This window comes from Calidris pugnax, unplaced genomic scaffold (genome assembly GCF_001431845.1).
Source record: "Calidris pugnax isolate Ruff unplaced genomic scaffold, ASM143184v1 scaffold209, whole genome shotgun sequence".
Taxonomy (NCBI): domain Eukaryota; kingdom Metazoa; phylum Chordata; class Aves; order Charadriiformes; family Scolopacidae; genus Calidris; species Calidris pugnax.
This window is the reverse complement of record NW_015090978.1, coordinates 2,566,916-2,589,048: the sequence shown is the minus strand read 5'-3', so window position 1 is coordinate 2,589,048 and position 22,133 is coordinate 2,566,916. Positions and strand designations below refer to the sequence as shown.

Here is a 22,133-nt window from a genome sequence, read left to right as displayed (position 1 = left end):
CAATAAGCCACTAGCAGGGTGGAGAGTGGATGCGGGACAGGAGGGTATAGAAATAGGTGAGGAGGACAGCACCAGGCAGAGGGGAGGAGGAAATGCTGGGTGCCAAGCACGATGCAGAAGCTCTTGAGGGATCACCTGATCCCCTGAGGCTGGACTTCTTGCAATTCGTTAACCACATGACAGAAACATACACCAGAGTATCATTCATGGGTCTGCCCAATAGGTGGAAGTATTGTGAGGGCTTTTAAAAGTGCCACAAGCATTATCATCTGAATTGGTCTGAAGTCTGTTGTGCAAAGGGGAAAAAAATGAGTTAACAATAAGGGATAGCAAGCAGTGACGAACAGGCCAAACCCAGGTGTACCCATACTTTTCAGATCTGGCTTACAGATCAACATGCTAATGTTTTGGTTTATTTTGTCTCTCGAGCTTTCAGTGGACTGAATTTTCCAAAGATGAAAATAGTACCTGGAACGTGATTGGGTATGCACGTGAAGACAAACTGCTTAAAAATTCTGCACCATAGATAAGTGAGATGTTAGAGTCGTGCTGTTATATGAAAACACTGAATGCTGTATGATGAAAACAGTATTTCTGATATCAATCAAAAGCTAAACACTGCCTAGATTATCTGGATATATGTGTGGTTTATGGTAGAAGATAAAAAACATAGAAATCAGGAGTAAAGTTTGGCTACAGCAACAAAAGATGGGCTATTGTACCCAGTACTTTTAGTTACAGAATTGTATAAACAGTGCTATTAAAATCACACAGCTAATCAAAAGTCCTCTTTTTTTCTGTCAAATAATATTAAACCCTGAATTAAGAAAATTGCGTAAGAGTTGGAATTTGTTTTTGCCGCACCCACACTACACAGACACTGCATATTGCACTCTCTGTTGCAATAATAGAACTAACACAACTACAGATGGTGTTGCTCTACCTCTCAGTTAGGAAATAACTTTAAAATAGCTTCTTGGTTTGCTAATTTGAATGTCTGTGTGTAACTGTTTAAGCGCATAACTGAAAGCAGAACAACTTAGACACAGTGCAAGGAAATTGAAATTTTACTTTTTTCCTGTGACTCTGTGCCCCTCCCTCCACACCTTTCCTCTCCCTGTGCACCATCATGTACACGTGATGCCTTTGTGCACCTTTGTGGGTACCTGATGTCTGTGGGTGGCAGCGGCAGAAGGCACAGCCAGCAGGTCAGGGCTGCACTGCTCAGCACCCGGGAGGATGCCTGCCTGGTGGGTTTCTCCATCCCACAGGAGACGGGCAGGTCCAGAAGAGGCTCTGTCCTGGAAGACCTTGGTGCTCTGTAGGGATGCCAAAGAGCTCATCTACCAGTCTAACACGGAAGGGCTAGAAAACAAAAATATCTCCTGTTTTATAAACCTCTGCACCATGAAACTCAATGCAGTTATGATCTGCCTGACTGAAAAAGGGTTGTAGTGGTACTGGAAGAAACACATTAAATGGAGCAAGTCGAGGGCACACTTCTGTGTAGCTTCTATAAAAAGATCTTTCTTTTTCTAAAACCTACAAGTTAACAAGGCACCACTTGGAGAAGAGGTAGCTGCAGTTAATTTCCTAGTGATATCTCAATATGGTACTTTTTTTCTGACATACTGTGTAAGTATCTTGTTGCCCTTCTGACAGAGCAGCATGTCTGGAGATTCCCTAAATGTGTACAGACCAGATATGCTGCATTTAGTTGTGCTTGGGAGATCTTGGATTTAAAGACTCTAATCTTACATCTTGTTTCCTTTCAGAACATTAGTTTGAGAAAAACTCAAATATTTAAGAATTGGTGAAATGGTGAAATGCATTTACAGTGATCATAACACATTACATTTTGCAAATTACAGATGAATAAAAAATGCATTTGGTTCCTTTGGGACAGTATCCCACATTCTCTTTGTCCTGTGTGAAAGTATGCATTACTTGCCTGTAATCCACACCCACTGAAGAGTGTAAGATGTTGAAAACTTGTCAACCCAAACCGCCGTGTATCAGAAATAGGTACAACTTGTTGGAGCTACAGAAGAGAAATGGCGTAAGTTTTCCCTGTATTACTGCATGATTGCTAAATGGCAAAGTTGACATAATCTCTAGGTTATACATTTAAATATGGTATTTTTGAGTTTACTCCATGAAAACAGCTGGTTGAAAAGCTTTGGTTGTAGTAGTAGTGTCAATGTTGGTACTTTGTTTAACTATACAATCTTACGTGGGACAGTGTAGTGCAATACTTATACTTTCTCATCATTGATCCACACAACATTCTCCATCCTTGCTAATTCACGGCAAAGACAATCCCTTTAGAATGGCTGTTGGCGTAGCATGAAGAAACCATACCTGTAGTTATGTGCATTATGGTCTTCCAGGGTACTTGTACACTGGTTTCCTTTGTGTCACAGTTGGGAGTAGGGTGGGAAACCCAGATTTATTCAGCCACCATCAGAGTTCTGTCATGTGGCTTCAAATAATTCAGTGCAGTTATAGGTTGGCTTAGTTGGCTTAGAAATGCTTGATGGCTATCGTCTGTAGCAAGGAGTTGGGCACAGACCAAATTTTTATTGTTTAAATGTTTGCAGTCCATTGACTGTGACATTCTGGAAGAACAGAAGTTATCACCAGGCAACCTTAATTATGTTAACCAAACACGGGGAGATTTTTTTTTAAAAAACCATGAATATGTAATGTCTGAAGTGTTACATTACCACTTCCTTCTCTAGAACTGCTCTAGGGCTGTACAGTAGGAGATTTAGTCTTGCTTCCATGACAGCTGCCTCCTTGAAAACTTCTTCCTGATACTTTTCATGTAGTAGTGCTGCTTCTGCTTAGTCTTAGCAGAAATGAGGAAAATTTACAAATTATGAGCTAAAAAACAAAAAAAACCTGAACCAACTAAGTTTTTTGTAAAGTAACACCAGAAGTTTTTGTTCTGGCAGAGCAGGGTGTAAAAGATCACACTTCATTGTACCCCTTTGTCTTACCCAGCTTCATGGCTTTTAGACTTTTAGCCGCTGAAACTTAGTATGTAAGCCCATTTTCTGGTGTGTGCTACACAAAAGATTTCATTTTCCCCTGGGAATTCTGGCCTTCCCTCTGAGATTGCATCTGTCCAAATGTGTAGTGGGTTTTAAGCACTTTATTTTAGGAAGTTACTTTTGCTTAAGAGAATCTGCCCTGTAAAATTCAGCTGTACCTACTGATTCTATTTGTAGAGGTTTTGTCATTCTTTGTTTTGTCCTTTATCTCTTTATCACATGCACAGTTTATGATTAAAGAGGTTTGTTTTTAAGCTTCCAGGCTGTTTACTCATCAAGGGACCCAGTATCTGTATGAATGCTTTGATAATGGGCTCTTCCCTGCAGATGAGGTAGTGTCATCTTTTACCTGGGCTCCAGTGTTGTCCACGGACTCTGCTTAATTTTTACCTGCCTTATTCTGTTACTTAGTACTGGCCTTCTAAGTAAAATTATTGGAGTTCATTGGGTGCAGACTGTGAGGAAGGTGATAATGACCTCATGATCAAATGCCATTACAAGTCCCTACTTAGCTTAAGATCAGAAAATTACCTACCTCAACCTTTCATCTAGTTGGGGGTCTTTTCAGCATATGCATGTGTTTTTAAGAAGCATAACAACCAAAATGAAACATTAAAAAAAACAAAAAAAAAAAGTCTGAATTGAGAACTTGAACGCAGGAGGAACCGGGCTGCGTGATGAGATGCGACCTTGACTCTGTAGGAAAGAAACAAAACAAGATCTTTGAGTTCTTATTATGAGTCCAAAGAGGTCTGAAGTTTCTGAGAGATTTGAGAAATCTTAATTTGCAAAACTTGCTGACATTTAACCACAAGGCTCATTATCTCTCCCTATCCGTCTGTCATCTAAAATAACAAAAGGCATCCATCTATTGTGTAAATCTGTTCATGAAAGGGCTCTTGATACTGGCTTATATTCTGTCTATCTCTCTACCAACGCTCCCTTTGATTAAAGGACCCCAAAGGCTATTGCAGTTCATCTTCACTAACACGTTTCTTCCTGTTCCTCCTCTATTCTGTGTAGGGGTTTTTGAGTGTTTTCAGTCTACTACAGTAATTACCCCAAACCAGTAATTTTTTTTATTTTTTTTTTTTTTAAACTTGTAACGTGGCTTTTTTAGCTAGTCCAGTGTTGTAATCACATTTTCTTCTGTGATACGGTTTACAGTAATATTCATTTCTATTCTCCATGCCTTGAAAGATGCAGCTGATATGCTTTGCCACACCACAGGGGACAATGAGGCCTGTAGAAGACAGCTAGTTTCTCAGGAAATGTCCTTAAGGGACCCATGGAGTTGTGTGTATTGCAAAATTAAAAATTGGCAGTGTCATCAAGAGCCTTTAACTAAAATGAGATTTGTCTTTCTTGGGCATGGGAGAAGTACGTGGCAAAGGACAGTCCTTATCATGAACAAAATCACTTAAAATAGGACAAAGTTTGCTGACATTCTGAAGTATTATTGACCCCGATATCCAAACTTTGCCATAGCTGAAGAATTCATACTGCCCTTCCTGACTCTGTACCTTTTACTTACAGACCCTCCTACCTACTGTCTTCCCATAAGCTTTAACGAACACAGTTGAATGTTACAGTTTGAAATGCTTAATGCTTTTTTTCCTACGTGCCTCAGCTGTGTGTCGCTGACAGCTTTGGCTCTTTCTGACTTCATCTTGAGAAGCACTAATTTCTGCTTGACTCCAGTAACACGCTTGCTAGCTGTTTAACAGTGTTACTTCCACGAAAACCCTGACAACCCTTCAGGCACACACATTTAGCCCTGTGAGGGGGGGGAGTAGGTGGGAATTTGGTTGCATGTTGGAGCTGCCAGAGGCATCAGGACTTGTCCTCAGAGCTCATGCCTCTATTTTTTTGTCCGAGCAGTCACGTTTCCACTGAGGTTTTGTCCTGTTCACTGTGTTAAAAATACATTACATGAGTAACTAGGAAAAGATGGTGGCTTTTGACTGTGATTTTACTGGAGGCTGTGCCAATTGGAAAAAAAGGTTTCCAAGTAATTCCCCTGATCTTGATCCAAAGGCACGTATGATGCATGGCGAGTTGGGTGGTGGCTGCAAAAGACCCCAGTTCTTTTGCTGTGCTCTAAAACAATTTCATGTGACACTTAAAAATAATTAGCTTTTCTAGGATGCAGGAGGTCTGTAGCACAAAGAAATCAGAGAGTTTTTCCAAAAAGGAAAGGTGAATGCCTCCTTTCAGGGAAAGACAGCACCATGCACTGAGCACGAGTGAGAGAAAAAATAATTATTTCGTTTAAACTACCTGAAAGAAAGCTGCTGCTTGTAATCTTTTAAGCATGTATTAAGTCATCCTGTATTAGTCACTGTAATTATGGAGGCTGCAGAACTAATTCCAGATAGTAACCAGTGTCGAAACGCACAATTTAGGCTTAAAAAATAATTGATTTAAATTAGATTTTCTTGCAAGTTAAGAGAGCCCCAGTCTGATTCTCAGTTACCGCAATCAGACACTGCTCCGTGCTCAGGGCTTTTTCTGGTCTCCCCTGCTTGCTTTCTCATACCACGTTGGCAAGCTGCAACAAGTGAAACTCCACCCTTCCTACAGACTGGGGAGAGAATAAAATGCATAAACGGCGACTGCTGGCAAGTAAAATGAGGGTTTCTCTGAAGGTGCTGGTTTTCCAGACAGTCGCTGGTGTGCAGTGGAGAAAGAGGGCGGGATCATTTTCAAGTAGCTTAGTTGCGATTTGCTGAATTCATAGACTTTTCCCCTGAAAATCCCAGCCCTCTCTCTGTTTTTTCTTTTTTTTTTTTTCTTTTTTTTTTTTTTCTTTTCTTTTTTTTTTTTTTTTTCTTTTTTTTTTTTTTCTTTTCTTTTTTTTTTTTTTTTTCTTTTTTTTTTTTTTCTTTTCTTTTTTTTTTTTTTTTTCTTTTTTTTTTTTTTCTTTTCTTTTTTTTTTTTTTTTTTTTTGGAGAAGTTGACTTGCGGCTGCTTCTCAGTGCGCGAGTCAGCTGTAATCCTGTCCCCAGTGCCTGGCGCTGAAATCATGAGTTCGGAGGCTGATGAACCCAAGGAAGGTACGTTTTTTAACTGTTTTCACAGGAGAGGAAATGTGCACACTTGATTTGCCGGTGCTGCTTTTGTGAGCGTGGAGGAGAGTTTCTGCTTGCTTTAGTTTACGGGTATCCAAAGGGGAGGGAAAAATGCCAGGGCAAAATCATCCAAAGCCCTGCCAGTTTTACTGGATATGAATTGGCAGGCAGGGATATCTCTCCGTCTCGGCACTGGTAATTTACCTGCACGTGAAATACTGACAAGTGGGAGAAATGGTGTTTCGAAACACAGGTAGTAGAATATTGAAAGAGGAAGATTTTTTTTTTTAATTTGGAAGCACCGTATTTTTCAGCAAAAGAGGAAGTTCCATGGGGGAGAAGTGAAAGAATTATTTGGGGAATAAGCTTGAATGCCGCTTACTTCCCTGTCCGAATGCGCGTGCATGCATGCGTGTGTGTGCACGCATGTGCCTGTGTTTAAAGTGCAGAGGAGTGTGCCAAGGCTACAGGGTTTCATTTACTGCTTCTAGAGTGGAACGTGTGGAGGAGCTGGAAGCGCTCCAACAAAAATACAATTATTCACTAGTGTTGATTGGGAGGGGGTGCGAGCCAGGGTAGGACAGTAGGGAGCAAGCGGGGGAGGAGGAGGGCAATTTCCTGAAAGTGCCTGTATACAAAAGAGCATTTATACAGAAGAGGGAACAGGGCAGGAGTGGGGTTATACACTGGATTTCTTAGAACTGATGTTTCATAGTTATGAATAGTCCTTAGGGGGACTCAAACTTACAGAGATCCAGTATGGCTCAGAAAAATAATTTAAAAACCCCAAACAGATACGGAAGCAGTAAGGCAACCTAAGCATTTTGGTTTTGGTGAAAACAAGATATTGTCAGAATATTTCAGATGGTTTTCTTGCTCGGTACAACTTGAAGAGTAACATTACCAGAGAGCTCTATCTGCTTACTTGTGTAAAAGAGTATTTTGTTGATTTGCAGAAAAGTCAGCTTGGGCTGTATCAAACTTAATGCTAATAGAACCTGGTTAGTAATAAAGCACAATAGCCTGTGTTTTGGTAAGAATTACATTGATGCTGTTTTCTTTTTCTTATTTCTTCTGGTCAAATGAACAGATGAACTAAAAGGCAGCTCTTATCTTTTTTTTTCCAAGAAGGTTCCGTAGCACGGATTTATTGAAAAGCAGAACTGAAAAAAATATTTCTCTATAGAAACTGTTTGAAATATATGAATAAGAATACGGCAATATGAACATTGTCCCTCAGTTTTACAGCAGGAGAGATCAGCATGTATGCCATAGCATGAAAGATCCTCTGGTTTCATACAGGAAACTCCAGACAATTTTACCAAGTTGGCTATTTTTGAAATGTAAATTTTCTTGTTTAAAGAAACCTCTTACCTTCTTAGACGACTGAGATTCTTAAAATCCTCTGAAAATATTCTTGCCTTTCTCTGCATTTCTTTTGAAACTATTTGAGATGCCAGGATCTTCATGCTGAAAAAAGCACTTGGAGCAGGTGGCTGAGATAGGAAAGAAAGGGTAGCTTTTTGGTTAGTTATTTTTAGCTGGGAAAATATTTGGGTTTTGCTGTCCTGTGATTTTAATAGGTTAGAATGGAAAATAAAAACACTGACCATTGTGGGAAGATGAGGTACAGATGACACTGAGAATGTTTTTCAGTCAATCTGTAAATACAAATTCCTCTGTAATCTCCTTTGGATTAAAAAATGCTGTTTACAGTATTCCTGGTAATATACTTCCATCTGTAAAGGAATAATTTAGAAGATTCATGAGAAAAGGGGTTTAGTGTGTATGCTAATAAAGACTGAAATTAACAGGTGAATATGTAGAACTGCAGCTCTTATAGTACTTTGCCTAGTCTGATTGAACATGGCATGAAAGATCACCGATCAAAATACTGAAAAAATACAGTCAAATGACTGTGCATTTATAGTGGTTCAATGTATGTGGTATAAAATAGGCATTCAGAGTCTTTCAACTAACTAGCTCCGTTTAATCAAGAAACTGTTTTTTGCATGAAGAAAATTGATGCTTCACAAATTCAAACAATTTGAGGCTCAGGCTTTTGACACAGAATATTTCATCTTTTAAGTGGTTTACCAAAGGGTGTGTGTCATTGATTTCTCCGTTAGGTGCATGACTGAATGTCACTCTAAAAGAGAAATTCTGATTTACCCACAAATTATGAGGTCCAGCTGGCCAATTAGTATGTAAAGGTTTGTGAGTGTTTATGGAAGGGGTAGAGGGTACACTTGGACAAATATAAAATAGTTATTTTACCAGATTATGTAGATTTTAAGGCCAAAGCTAGCAGTGAAAGCATAGTGGTTAATATGCTCCACGCTAAAAAGTGAAAGGAAAAGAAAACTACAGGAATAATGTTACTTTAATATTATTTGTAAGCAAAGGCAGAATTCTTCAATTTTCCTTAAAGCAGAGATGCTTGATGGCCAGGGAAGCATCACTGGCCAGAAGCTCGTCAAAAGATACATAAGGAGCTCTGAAATTCAGCTGCAGCTTCCAGATGTGATGCTCAGAGCACGTGTTGTGAATGAAAAGGAGAACTGGGGCCACAATAATAGCAGTGAACATCATGTATGTTCTGACAATGATCTGATGCTGAAGTGAGCAATACTTCGCTCCCAGCTACTTTATGTAACTGAATCGCAGTATTGGGTGAACATTAGGATGTCTGTAAGAGTAGACTTAATGGGTTAATATGGATTATTTTTAAAAATCTGCACAATAAGATCAAGGACCATAGGTTTTTACTACTGTAAAAATGAACTATAACCATTGTTACAGTGAAAACCAAAATCAAGATAAATTTTAAATGGCAAACTCTGGAAGATTTTCTTTTTTATAATTAATTGAAGAAAGGTAGTGTCTTTGACCTCAAGTTAAATCTTAATTTTTTAGCAGGGACTTGGAGTAAAGAGCCAATGCTAAAAGACAATAATTACTTCAGTGTATTTTGTACTAATTTCTGGATAGTGGGTATGCAGCAGTATATCTGGGCTTTTCAGCTTCTGTCTTTGATCTCTGCATGGTCCATATTAGGATGGGAACATGAAACAGGTTTGTTTGGTTTTTTTTTTTTCTCCCGCCATGCTGCTTACAATCTTTGTATTCATCTATATATCACAATGCTGTGGTAAGCATGTGTGTATGGCATCAATCTGTATTGCCTTTACAGATTCCAACAACTGTCATGATATAAATAACCTTGGCACATTTTTTTGTAGTTACTTTTGCCCTGGATGGAACAAAGAACATGGTAACATCAAGAAGAAGAGTACAGCATTTAACTGCATGGCATAATTTCATTCTAGTGTTGCATGATGGCATGTCATGTACCAAATTGTTTCAGGCTGTTATTTGACTTAATTCCTTTCTGAGATATGAAGGAAATACTCTTAATGCTGGCACTATATTAAAAATATACATCACCAATATACCTTTTTAAATACATGCCAATTCCTGTTAAAATTACTGTGGTATTAATGGATTCTTTACATAGTATTTCTTCAATAGAAGGAAATAGTAACTTATGTAAAGCTTCAGAAAATTTCAGCTTCATTCTGCAGGCTTTATGTTAGATATTGAGAAAAAAACAGGAGATAAATCTAATGTCTCAAAGGAAAAGTAAATTAATAACAGAGTGAATGTAATACATTAGCCTATCAAATGATGGATATTGTACTACAGACTCAGAAGCAGTGAGAGCCTGCATTGCACCTTTATCATACTTAGTTTTAAGTACCACATTTCATGGGAGAGAGAGAGATCTCTGCATTCCTACAAGCGCCTAGAGCTTTTTTAGACATAATTAGCATTTTTTAATCCAATTGAGATTACTGAGGAATGAGCTCACCTGTTTTGTTCCTTTTAGAGCTCAAAACAGAGACACGGGTTATAAAATCATAGAGCACTCACTGTTTTGAGAAGTCAGTACTCCCTCCTGTAAGTAGTCATGCATTTGCTTTGACATTTTGCAGTCATCTCTTACTGTGTGAAAGTTGTTCAGGGTAGAATCATGTTCATTTAGATAAAAAAGATTGTCTGCTTTTGTGCTCCTTACTTCACCCAAAACATCGATAGGAATCTGTTAGATATGATTCTCCATCCCCCTGTCTCCAAAACTAGCTTTTGTTAGAACCTTTTATACTTTTGTGATAGTGAACGGGAAGATCCAAACTATGCAAGTAGAGCGTTATCCATATATAAATGCAACAGGTGATGACAGTCCAGTTTCATGTTAACTTTTGAAGTCACAAGACTGTTTTCAGGCAAAATCGGAATAAACGGCATGAAAACCATAAGATTAAACAGGAATGGGATGTTTCAATGTCATCTTTTGGACCCAGATCTGAATGGTTTTGTGTGAATTGTCATAGCTTTGACAGCTGCCAAAATTAGAGATTGTCTTCTCTTTCGTGAAGCTCATCTTTCCGTATGAAGCCACAGGGAAGCAGCACAGGCAATTAGTACTTATGTATTAGACCCACCTTATGCTCTCCCTCTGAAGACTACAAAATGTGGGCTTCATTTGTTTCTCCTGCGCTTTGCCTACCCTCCATTGTCAAAAGAGCAGCCTTCATAAAACATTAAGGCCAGTGAAACAGGGGCCTTTTGTTGTGAGTAGTCTGAAAAGTTCAGGAGCAGGAAGAATCATCCAGTCCCCAATGGACGTGTCAGAGATCTAGATCAGTCAATTTGAGGACTTTTTTATTCCATAAATAACTTGCCTACTGCTGATGAAGAGAATTAAAAGATTACTGGAGTCATACATATCACATAAGCAGCTCTATAAATCAGAGCGGTGCTTAACAATCTGGCATTTCGTGTAATCCCTTCTATAGACTTTTAGAATTCAAGATTAACAGGAAAGGCTATAAGCAACATACATCATTTTAGTAAAGGAAATAAGGAAAAAAAGGAAGTAAGCTTATGAGAAATTGGAAAGAAATAATTATTACAAACTGGACACTGTAATACTATATCACACAAGCACGGGGAAAGTGTTGCCAGAGGTGCAAAGAGCTGGGGTGGGGGAAGAAGGAAAAGCAAGAAGTCAACATCTTGAATGAAGGAGGAGCAATGGGAAACTTGGAGGAAATAAGACCATGGTGCACAGGCAAGTCAGAACTGCTAGATAATGTAGTTTGGAGGACTGTACGTTTAATGAAGCAAGATACAGGAAACGGATAAAGGGCTTTGAGGACAGGAGTATAATGGCCATAGTTTGTAGTACAGCTGTTGCAGCTCCATCAAGATTTTTGAATCTCTTGGTAAGAGCACTGACTTAAGGCTGTTAAACCGTAAGACTCTGGAAGCAGCTCTACATCTCTCCCCTTAAAAACTGAAAGAATGGTTTTATTTTTCTGGCCAAATCAGGGTAACCTTATTAAGATAACCTATCTTGGGAATGGATTAGGTCGCCACTCTCACTGCTGCTTCTTCAGGCTCAGAATTGAATGGGTTCAACTGGTGGTTTTTGTTGTATACCACATTTGGAAGTCCATATGGAGTAGTTACCTTCTGCAGAACACTTTGTTCCCCACATATTTAGCAATCTCTTCCTTGTGCTGTTGGAGCAGAAGAGGAAGCTAGGTAGTAATGTGAGCAGGGGCCACTGAATAAGCACTAGCTGTAGCTGGTAGGTTACTTCAGAGAATCATTGAAAGTCTTAACAAGTTAATCATTTAGCTGCAATTGTCGGGTTGAATGCTAGATTGCTTTGAGAAAATTCTATTAATATAATTATACTTATGCGATCAAATCTTTTAATCCATAGCAAGCTGTAAGACTCAGGTGTTTAATTTCAAATAAGATACAGTCCCTTAAGCTATTTGGTCAATAGAGAGAATCACAGATTAACTGAGGCTTCAGGGAACTTCTGGAGGTCATTGGGCACAACCTTCCACTTCAGGCAGAGCCAGCTTTGAAGTTGGATCCAAATTCAAAGTTAAATAAGGTTGCTTAGCCTTTTTCTATTCAAGGTGATAGTGTCTTCAAGAGTGGTGGTCCCACAACTTTTCTAGCAACATATTCCAATATTTGACCACCTATTTGCTATGAAGGTGGTAATTCATAATCAGAGTTCCCCTTGATGCTTGTATCTGTTGTCTCTTGCTATTTTGCTGTGTATCCTCAAAAAGACCCTTGCTCTGGTCTTCTCTGTAACTATTCATTAACAAGTTAGATGTATTGGTTAGGTCCACTGTTAGTCTTTAGGTTGAGCAAACCTGCTGCCCTCAGCCTGTCCAGCTTCCTAACCATCTTGGTGGCTGTCTGCTGCACTTGCTTCAGTTTGTCAGCTCCTGTTTTGGAGAGAAATGGGGGAGCCCAAAACTGGACACAGTACTCTGCATATGGGAAGGAATTTTTTTCAAATTCTACCAGTCTCTTCCATCTTACGAAATTGATTGTTGTACTGGAGACTTAGTTTCTCTGTCTTCTTTCCATTTATCTACTGATGACAACATATGCTACATTATGGTACTTCTTAGACCCTTGGGTTATTTTCCTTGGGGAATTTGCAAACTATGCGCTGTCAGAGAGCAAAAGCCAGTGAATCTCTGGAGAACCAAAAGAAGTGTCAGGGGAAAGGAAGGGCCTTGCACCTACATTTGGGAAGGCTGTGTTCTTGATTAGTATTATTTCCAAGTACAGCAACAGGCTGAATGAATGGCTTCTAAGAATAATAAGTATTTTGTAATACATGTGCCAGTGATACATAAGGAAAATTTAATATTTAGGTACTAATTATAATTTGTAATTTTTATTCGAGAGCACATATCATTCCTTTTATCAGGAACGATTTATCATTTGGTCAATTCTGTTAAATGATACTGTTTCATAAGGGTGATTAAATACTGCTTTTTGAGAAGTAAATTGCTTCCCTTCCCCCATCTCTCCTCAGGCATTTAGACTCTCTATTAACACATTTAGGCAATAAATAAAGCAAATGAAAACTATATTGAAGGTGTTATTTCAACCTTCTGGACTGATTTTTTTGTTACAATTAGATTACAAAATATGGTAACAGGAGAGCACTTCATAGAGATGTGCAGGAGCTACTGATTTTTATGCTACTTTATGAATCAACTTCTGTTTTTCTTTTTTCATACATCACACTCCATAGAAGAAGTAGTAGGCTAAACATAGTTTATTTCATAATGGCTTTAAAGCCAGAATGACTTTTAATGTTCAGGGATTAATTTTTCATGTTTGCTCATTATGTAGATAGTTCACAGATCCAGTAGTATCCAGTGGTAGTACTGTTAGTAGTAACAGTTGCTGTGTATGACTCTGTAAGGAATTTGAGTGCTTAAGGTGACTGTTTCTGCATTAATACATAGCACCAATCTGAACGCTAGTCTATTGACGTTAACATTTTTTTGTACTGTGTGAAAGCTACAGATTTTTTGTGTTTTGTATGCCTCAGTAGATTTGTTGAGTTCCTCATGTTTTTTAGTGGTAGGTGTACACTTTTTCTTTTGTGGATGCACCTCCATCATGACTACTGGACAGGATGTACTGTGGGATTAGCAGTGCAAAGGCAGCTGACAGGCTCTCGGTTCTTTTAACCATAACATTAGCAAAAGCACAAGCCGTAAATCTGCTGTCCGTCAGGCACAGTCTTGAGGGAGGAGGAAAAAAACTGGGAAGCCTGTCCTTTGAGATTTCACTCTACATTCATCCTTTCAGGATATTTTCTTATAAATTTTGGGTTTCTTCATAAGATTGTCTGCCTGAGTTGGGGTGTGGTTTGATTCAGTTTCATTAGTTGTTTCCCTGTCAAAATTCAGTTTTGTGGTTCATTTCTAGTGCTTGACTGGTTAGCAATGACAAGTAGAGAGCCTGCACCTCTGCATGGCATGGCGGATTCAGTCTGAGGAACTTGGGATCCAAAACCTTCACCACAGCTCTGTTTCAGCAGAAGCACTGTATAAATTAATTTATTTTTCACTACCTTTTGCTGAATTCAGTACTGATATTTGTAACTACACAGATTAGTAATGAAAGATCAAAATTCTGTTTTGCATAGCAATAGGGGAAACCTACATTTCAGTCTGATATACAATGCACAAATGTTGGGGCATCTACAGAGAGTCCTGTTCCTGGTGGCAGTTTACAGTAATGAGAATAAATTTCAGTAAAGTGGGAGTTAGCATTTCATTTATTTGAGAGGTTTGTAATTTGAAATCCAAAGACATATTCAGAGATGTGTTTTAGTTATCTATGAAGGTCAATAGTTGCAGGTTTCTCTAAGGCATTGGTAGCAGAACTGTTATTTCAGTGGACCCCTAAGAATGTCATACCTTCAGGTCTTGATTACTTCATACAGGAATTAATAAAGCACTGAATCAGTGCATGCACAGGCAAGCTTCCACTTAATTAACTTCATTAGGTGTGTAAGAAACTTTCACTGTGAAAAATGCAGAAATGCCCTTGTTTTAAAATGCAAGGCTTTCATGAGATCTGGTTTTGCATTTACTATGTCCACTTTACCAAACTATTCTACAAAACCAGTTTTACTTATAGAGAGAAGAAAATTTTGGTTAGTATTAGCAAAAGCAAGTAAATGACACTGGTGATTCCAAAGGCTATTTTTTCCTACTTGCAAAAGAGAAAACAAATTAATGTTTCTATTCACTAAAAAAAACTTATATTAAAAATATTCGCTGAGAAATAGTGACTTAAACTTTGCTTCAGAAACTAACAAAGAACTCAAAACAATGAATCGTGAATTTGAGCAGCTGTGAACAGAAATAGTGGATACTTCAAGAAGGGGCAAGAATAAAGTTTGGCTCTGTTGCCTAGTCTATGATAAGATGTCTTCACTAAGATCATAGCCTTGTCCTCAATGCCGGAGATTAGGGATTTAGAAGTCTGTGATGGATGTTTGTTTACACTAACCTTTCTTTGCAACAAACAGTTGGCATTAGAATCATATAAAAGAGATGTAAATTATGGTGGATTTAGATGTTGATCAGTAGGTAACAAGCCACAAGAAAATGCCATGCATCTTGGGAGGGGAGGATAGTAGTACCATGGTGAGATGAAGGGAAACTGTTGACATTTTTATTTCAGTGCAAAAATGTAATGTAACTAGTTTGAAATTTAGATCTATGGTTTTTATTTTCACCACTTGAGGCCTTTCCTTCTCTGGGTTCAAATTTGCATTCCCTCCTTCTTACTTTTGGGTAATAATCCTGAAAATCTCAAGCTACAACAACATTTCCTGGTGGTGGACATCCCTACATAGCTGATCAGTGCTGTTCATCACTGACTTAAAAATACTATTTGTTGTCCGTGCAAAGTCAGGAAGCTGGACATTTAAATTCTGCAGTAGTCAACAGCTATAAAAACCAGTGCACTCTATCTCCTACACCTTGCCCTGAGGAGTGAATTACAGAATAGATGCAGGTTTTACAGAATCACAGAACACTTGAGGCTGGAAGGGACCTCTGGAGACTGTCTAGTTTTAGCCAATAAATATATTTGCAACATTTAAAAATTAATAGGATGGCTAGTGCTTTGCTAGGTATCAAAGTTCTGTAACCAAATAATGCTACTTCCTGACATAAAAGAACATGACAGTCACACACATCATGTTTAACCAGAAGATTTAATTTTATAGAAGAACAAGTTGCTAACAGTGTTAAAGACCTAATTTTTCTCTTATGCTTTATATTCTACTAGAATTTAATGACATTAATGAAAGCAAAACCAAACTCTCAAGATATGTGGGAAGGTGGACCCATGTTTTGACAGTCTCAGTTTAGGTGTTGTTAAGTCAAAGATTTTAAAGGTTTGGTTTCTTTTTTTCCCAGTAAGTGTTACATATGGAAATACTTTGCATAATTTTTCAGCTGTTTTGAGCACTGGCTTTGAATTGGACATGCCAGGAATGAAGCAAACCAAGTGGAAACAGACAGGAGTCAAAGCAAAACCTCCGAAAGATAGACTGTGCATTTGAGTCTTGGGGAGCCTGTTCTGAACTGACAGCAAGGTTGTAAGGGAATGAAGGAGAGAAAATACTCTCAACCATTGATTTAATGCCTGAAAATTCAGGTGACAGTCCTGGTAGCTGTAGTAAGGATACAGAGGGAACAGGCTGTGCCTACTAAATATTGGGAGAAAAAATTAAAACAGAGGGGCTCATTTATTTTTCTCCTTATGGAAGAGGAAGGTAAGGGAAATGTTGGCAGTGGCAATGGAGGAGACCACTACAGCCACCATGTGTAGTCCTCCATAATCACAGGTACCGTGAATGATTGGTGCGAAAGAGTAGACAAAGCACGTATTCTGTGTTCGGCCATGAACGTCATGTCAGAGAACTTACCCTTCATCCTAGAAAACGGGAAAACAGGTAGTGAAAAATTAAAAACTGCGGAAGAGATGAAGGGTGTCACTACTGTCCCAGGCCTAAAGAACAGTCAGTATCTTATAAGTAAAAGTTTTAGATGGCATATTTTCTTGGGTTTTATAATCTGCATTTCAGTGTTGATACTGAAAAAAGTATATACAAACCAGACACCTGAGAATTGAGTGCTCTGGGAATCACTACTGGTCTTTTCCTGTAGCTGGCCTGTAGCTGCGGCAATCTTGAGTGTCTCAGAAGTTTCTTTTGACAGGGGAAGACAGAAATCAAATTATGTATGTGTGAGGCAGGTGTCATTTAGTTTCTCAGGACAACTAGTGGAAGATACAAGAGTAATACATATAAACAAAGTGCAAGCTAGCAATCCAGCCTCCTTTCAACATTACACGGAAAGAGAGATACTGAGGGACTCCCATCCTGTCTGCAAGAAACAGACAGGGTGGCGTACAGATCCACATTGAGAAGAACAGAGAACCAGAACTAGAAATACAGGAAAAGCATTATTAACTAATTTCAAAGCCATTGTAAGATCACTCACAAACCTTTCTGTCATTTGAACTCTCTGAAGTCTCTTTACATGGTTTTCAAAATATAAGCCCTTTGCCGTTTGACAGCCAGGTTCCTACCTTGTCCTTGTACTTGAGTTCCCAGTTCCTCTCATGCCATCTTGTCTCGACCTTCCGGTTCATTGTATTTTTGCCACACGTGTCTTAAACTTCCTCTTAACTTTCCCCACCCCCACATCAAATTTAAGTCTCACCAATGCATTTAAAGCTCCCCAGGGCTGCTGGTCGTTGTGCTTTTCTTTCTGCATTCAAGCCAGAAGCTCTCCTCTCCTGTTAAACTCTGGGTCCTGTGCCTACAGCTAAGGTTTTTTTGTGAGAAGACATTCTGTTTGCCAGGATGACTGTAAGAGCAATTGGATATCTCTTTTTAAACTTTAGCTTTTTATAAAACATTCAGTTGCAATGGCCAGGTTATTTTATTGGAATTACCTCCTGGGCAAGGGATCTTGGCATGGTTGCCTTGCTGCAGTTTGGTACGTGCTTCTAAGGCTGAATGAAAAACTACAGTACCTGTGTTGATTGGAAGGAATGACCTAAGATATTTTTTGTTTCCTGTGAAAAGACTTGTGCAATATTACTGCTCTGTGTGCATGGACACCTGGTAGATACAGAGGAACTTGCTGTAGCCCTGAAATGGCCAACAGCTGAAATAAACAGGCTGCATATTTAATACCACAGCACCTGTTGTTACATTCCAGCACAGATAACAAATGGTGGCAAAGGACTAAAATACCAAATTAAGTTCATGACCCTACTTAGTGTGACTGTCATTTTCTCTGCTATATATCCAACATATTTTAAAATATGCTTCTCCTAGTGTAGTCATCAGAACTTAATCTGATTTTTTTTTTCCTTATTAAAGCTGCACTGTTAATTAAAATCCATGCAGAGGCTCTAGGAAAAAGGGCTTTTAAAAAGGCTTTTTACATTTCTAAATCAGCTACAGTATATGTTTCATGTGATGCACAGAGTGGCTGTGGGAAGCACAGGCATGTAAAACCAGAATAACTTGTTGGCACAGACTGCTCTCATGGAACTGCAAAACTCTGCACACACATTCCTGTTGGAAATAGCATCTTTCCTTGCCACACTACCCAGCCTTAACCTTCAGGTACTTTTTTGGCAAGTCTTCTCACCTCTTGATCAAAAAAGTATTTTGTTTTCTGTTTTTTCGTGGTTTGTTTTGCTTGTGCAGTTAGAAAGTGGGTCATCTTTTGCTGTTGGTCACATTTTAAAACACTAGGAATAGGATTAAATAGCAAAATCAGGAAATATATAACAATATCATATGTGTTTTGCAAACCTACGGACAATGACTTCTTCAGGACTTTATTGAGTAAAAAAAGGTGTTAACAATGGTTGTTTGCTAGCTTTTCTTTTATATTTCCATTGTTCCTGCTGCTACGGACTGTATGCTCACTTTCAGTATGAGTATGCAGATTAGATGTACTGTATATTTTAAAAAATGCTTGATTAGCCAGATTTTTTTTCAAAATTGTTTGATCAACTGTTGCTTTAGAGTGAGTCGCAGCCTCAGAGCTGACTTCCAAATCCAGTAAGCCTGCTAATGCAGTATTTGCCATGCATTAGGCTTGGCTTCAGATTGGGTGTTTTTTCTTTTGAAGGTCTTCCAGTGTGAATGTTAAAATTAGTATACATTGCTCGACTAATTAACATTCTCATAGTATGCTCAGTTGGTAAAGATTATGGTGAGTGAGAATTTAGTTCAATTTACTGTACCTATTAAGAGAACTGTAGGCAAAGCTTACTTACCTTTATGAACGAATGCTTTGTATGCATTGAAAAGTTTTGTTTAAACTGTTTTCTAGTTAAAATTGATATTCATATATAAATCTCCCTTTTTAAAAACAAGGTGCCAAATAAAATATTTGCTCTACAAATAAAGACCTTGTGTACCTGAGTCATAAAGTCGAGATGTACGTGGAAGAAATAAAGTACTGTATAGGGCCCTTGGTTTTTTGTTGTTTTTTGTCTTTTTTTTTCCCTCCTTCTGCACTTAGCCGTTTGCCCTCTGCATTTTCCACTGCCTGGTGGAGCTTGCCCAAACTATCTGCCCTGTTGCAGTCCTTTTCTCCACAAACTCTGTGGCTGCCCTGGTTTCTTCTCACCCCTGCCATCAGCCGGCTTAGAAGTTGCAGTCCCAGTGTCTGAAGTTGAAGAGCAAAAGCTGTCAGAACTCTGCCTGGTCTTGCATGTCTGGTACAAGCTTCAGTTTTCATCTGCTTTGGAAAAGCCAACAAGTGAACAAATGCTTGCGAATGTGGAGACAGGCCAACATGCTGAAGTGGCCGTCTGGGGACTGCTGCGTTTTTGGAACAGTTTCAATATTGCAAGGACTTTATCTGTGCTTTTTAAAAGTTTAATTTTAACACACCTTTCACCCAGGAAGCTTTGAAATACTTAGATAAGAATCACAACAGTGATTCTTCTGTTTTAAAAAAAAAAAAATGCACACTAAAAAAAAATCTCTTTGAAATTGTGACTCACTCAGATGGTTATTAAGAATAAGCTGTAAATCGTGGTGGCAGCTAGAAAAATCAGCTTACCTTATTCATATCTGAAGAATTCACAGTCTGTGTCCTACCACTCATTTTTTAATCTTATCATCATGTAATAAGTACATTGTGAAAATTGTTGCAGCCTGGTAACAGGGTTATGACTCTGTTTCTGCCTGTTTTGTACTTCAGGACTTGTCCATTTACTGATGCTAGCTCTTGCAGTTTATCACTGTTGGAGCTTTACCTTACTGAAGCCATGTGTTTATACATGAAGTCATACATTTATACACCTCAAGTGTGTTTATTTTTTTAATGTTTCTGGCCTTTATCATTCCTGAAAACAAGGGCAGCCTTGCAAAGACCCAGCAAGCAGAAGGCACAACAAAAAGTAAAAATTCAGTAGTTTTTTTTTATCTCTGAATATCTAGGCGATCTCATGATTTTGGAGAAGCATGACTCATGGTCACATACACTCAGAAAGCATAGCCCTGTCAATCCTGCTTGATTTCAAGTTGCGTCCCTGCAGGGAAACGATGCTCTCCCTCTCCGGGAGTCGGAACGGTGTGCGTGGCCTTTTAGCTGTAGCTCTCACCCGCTGCCTTTGGAGGGAGGGGTGAATACACCCGTCCACACAGGATGCCCACAGGAAACCGGCTGCCACATTAGTCAAAGCTACGTGGCACGGTCTTCTGAACGCCGCCTGAAGTGCTCAGTCGGTGCTGTCTCTGTCCTCCTCATCCCGTGTCAGTGTCCCTTGTGCCTTGCCCAGAAGAACCCTGTCATTTTGGCACTCAGCAGGTTCCAGTGCGGTAGGTGGTATGCCAGTCCCTGAAATGAGCTGGGTCTCACACAGCAGCATTGGTGTTAATGGTTTCACACTCACATTCTGTCTTCCGCCGGGGCTCTTGCATCGACATAGCAAGTACCTACGCTAGAAATGCAACTCGTGTCAGAAAGCTCAACTCCTCAGCTCCTGACTTGCCCATGGAATTTAACATGGTTCACTGGAAGTTTTTATTGTATGCTTTTTTTATTTTTTTTTTATTTTGGTCCTTCTGTATTACAACAAGCTTAAAAATATTCAGTGACTCAAGTATTGCCCATGTACATGAGATTAAATGCACTCAACTGCAAGTGATGTTGAATCTACCATCAACTGTTATCTTGTGGAAAAAAACATTCTGCCTTGATTTAAGGCAGTGGAATCATCTGATCAATTTTCTCTTTTTTTTTTTTCAAATTTTAGATAGAGTTGAGAAAGATGGTATTTGGTAACAGGCATTTGCCTCAGCATGGAGGGAGATATACCAGCTTCCATGTCAGGGAAAAGTCAGCATCGCAGCCTTGTACTTTTATAACAGTCTTCTGAGAGCTCATTAACCCACAATTCTAAATTTTTCACTGAAAGTTTATACTTCTACTGCAGTTTTAAGGAAAACATGTGTCAGGCAAAAATATACATGTCGAATATTTATTGACATTAAAACAAAATACTAATGTCAAACACACAGGGTGTTGGTTGCTGAAATTAAGAAGTTTCATAATTAAAAAGCTCCCAACTTTCACAGGAGGCAGCCTCTAGCAACTTGTTTGCTCCTCCAAATCCTAAATCCTAAATCCTGCAGATGTCCGAGTTACCCCTAAGATCTGTGAATTTCTAAGTAGTGGAGGCAGGATTTCCTCCGAGAGCCTTTCCCCTTGGACTGCTCTTCTCTGCAGAGCAGCGGCTCTACTGAACATCATCATGTTTATTTGTATACAGTGTACAGAAAATTACATCCCATTGATTTCAAAGGGGTATTTTTTGATGACAGACTTCTAAAAAGTGAAGTGTAAAACTGCACAGGAAAGAAACAGTCGCTACAAAGAGCAGTTACGGGGAAAAACCACCTGCGAGAAGCTTAACATTAATGGGGACTCCCTGCCCAAATTCAGAGTCTGCTGCAGGCCACCAGAGAAATGGCAGGATTTCAGTTTACAGTGCAAGGATGGGACCCGCCAGTACGAGAGCAGTGGTCAGAGATGGCCAGCTGCTGTCATCACTACTCACAGTCAACCCGGAGCGAATGAGGGTTGCCCTAGGCAGCTGTCCAAATGTGGATCTACAGCCTTATGTGTAGGTGCTGGCCTCTGAGACCGTAGTCGGAGGTCTGCCAGGGGATGCTCGGCTGCCCACACCTTGGGAAGGGAGGGCCCCCGCCAGTACGAGAGCAGTGGTCAGAGATGGCCAGCTGCTGTCATCACTACTCACAGTCAACCCGGAGCGAATGAGGGTTGCCCTAGGCAGCTGTCCAAATGTGGATCTACAGCCTTATGTGTAGGTGCTGGCCTCTGAGACCGTAGTCGGAGGTCTGCCAGGGGATGCTCGGCTGCCCACACCTTGGGAAAGGGGGGGGCTGGGGACCCGTGCAGCCGGTGTCCCCCCCTGCCATCTGTGCGCCGGGCACCTCTCACACTCACAACCATCCGCATTTGCAGAGAGTGGGTTAATGTTTTAACCTCTTCTTTGACACGTTCCCTGCCCTTTCGAG

The 22,133-nt window shown here is 39.4% G+C and overlaps 1 protein-coding gene across 2 annotated transcripts in view; it reads left to right on the top strand.

Moving 5' to 3' along the window:
- TNFAIP8 (TNF alpha induced protein 8) overlaps nt 1–22,133 on the top strand; it is a 32,939-nt gene that overhangs the window by 5,738 nt on the left and 5,068 nt on the right. Inside the window, exons 1-2 of one of the 2 annotated variants that reach the window (XM_014953416.1) lie at nt 3,374–3,388; nt 6,013–6,112. The exons of the other annotated variant lie outside the window; for it this stretch is intronic. Of the exons in view, the coding sequence (XP_014808902.1) occupies nt 6,082–6,112 (31 nt within the window). The 5' untranslated portion in view covers nt 3,374–3,388; nt 6,013–6,081. Of the gene's footprint in view, nt 1–3,373; nt 3,389–6,012; nt 6,113–22,133 lie in introns of those variants that run through there. 2 annotated transcript variants of the gene reach the window in all.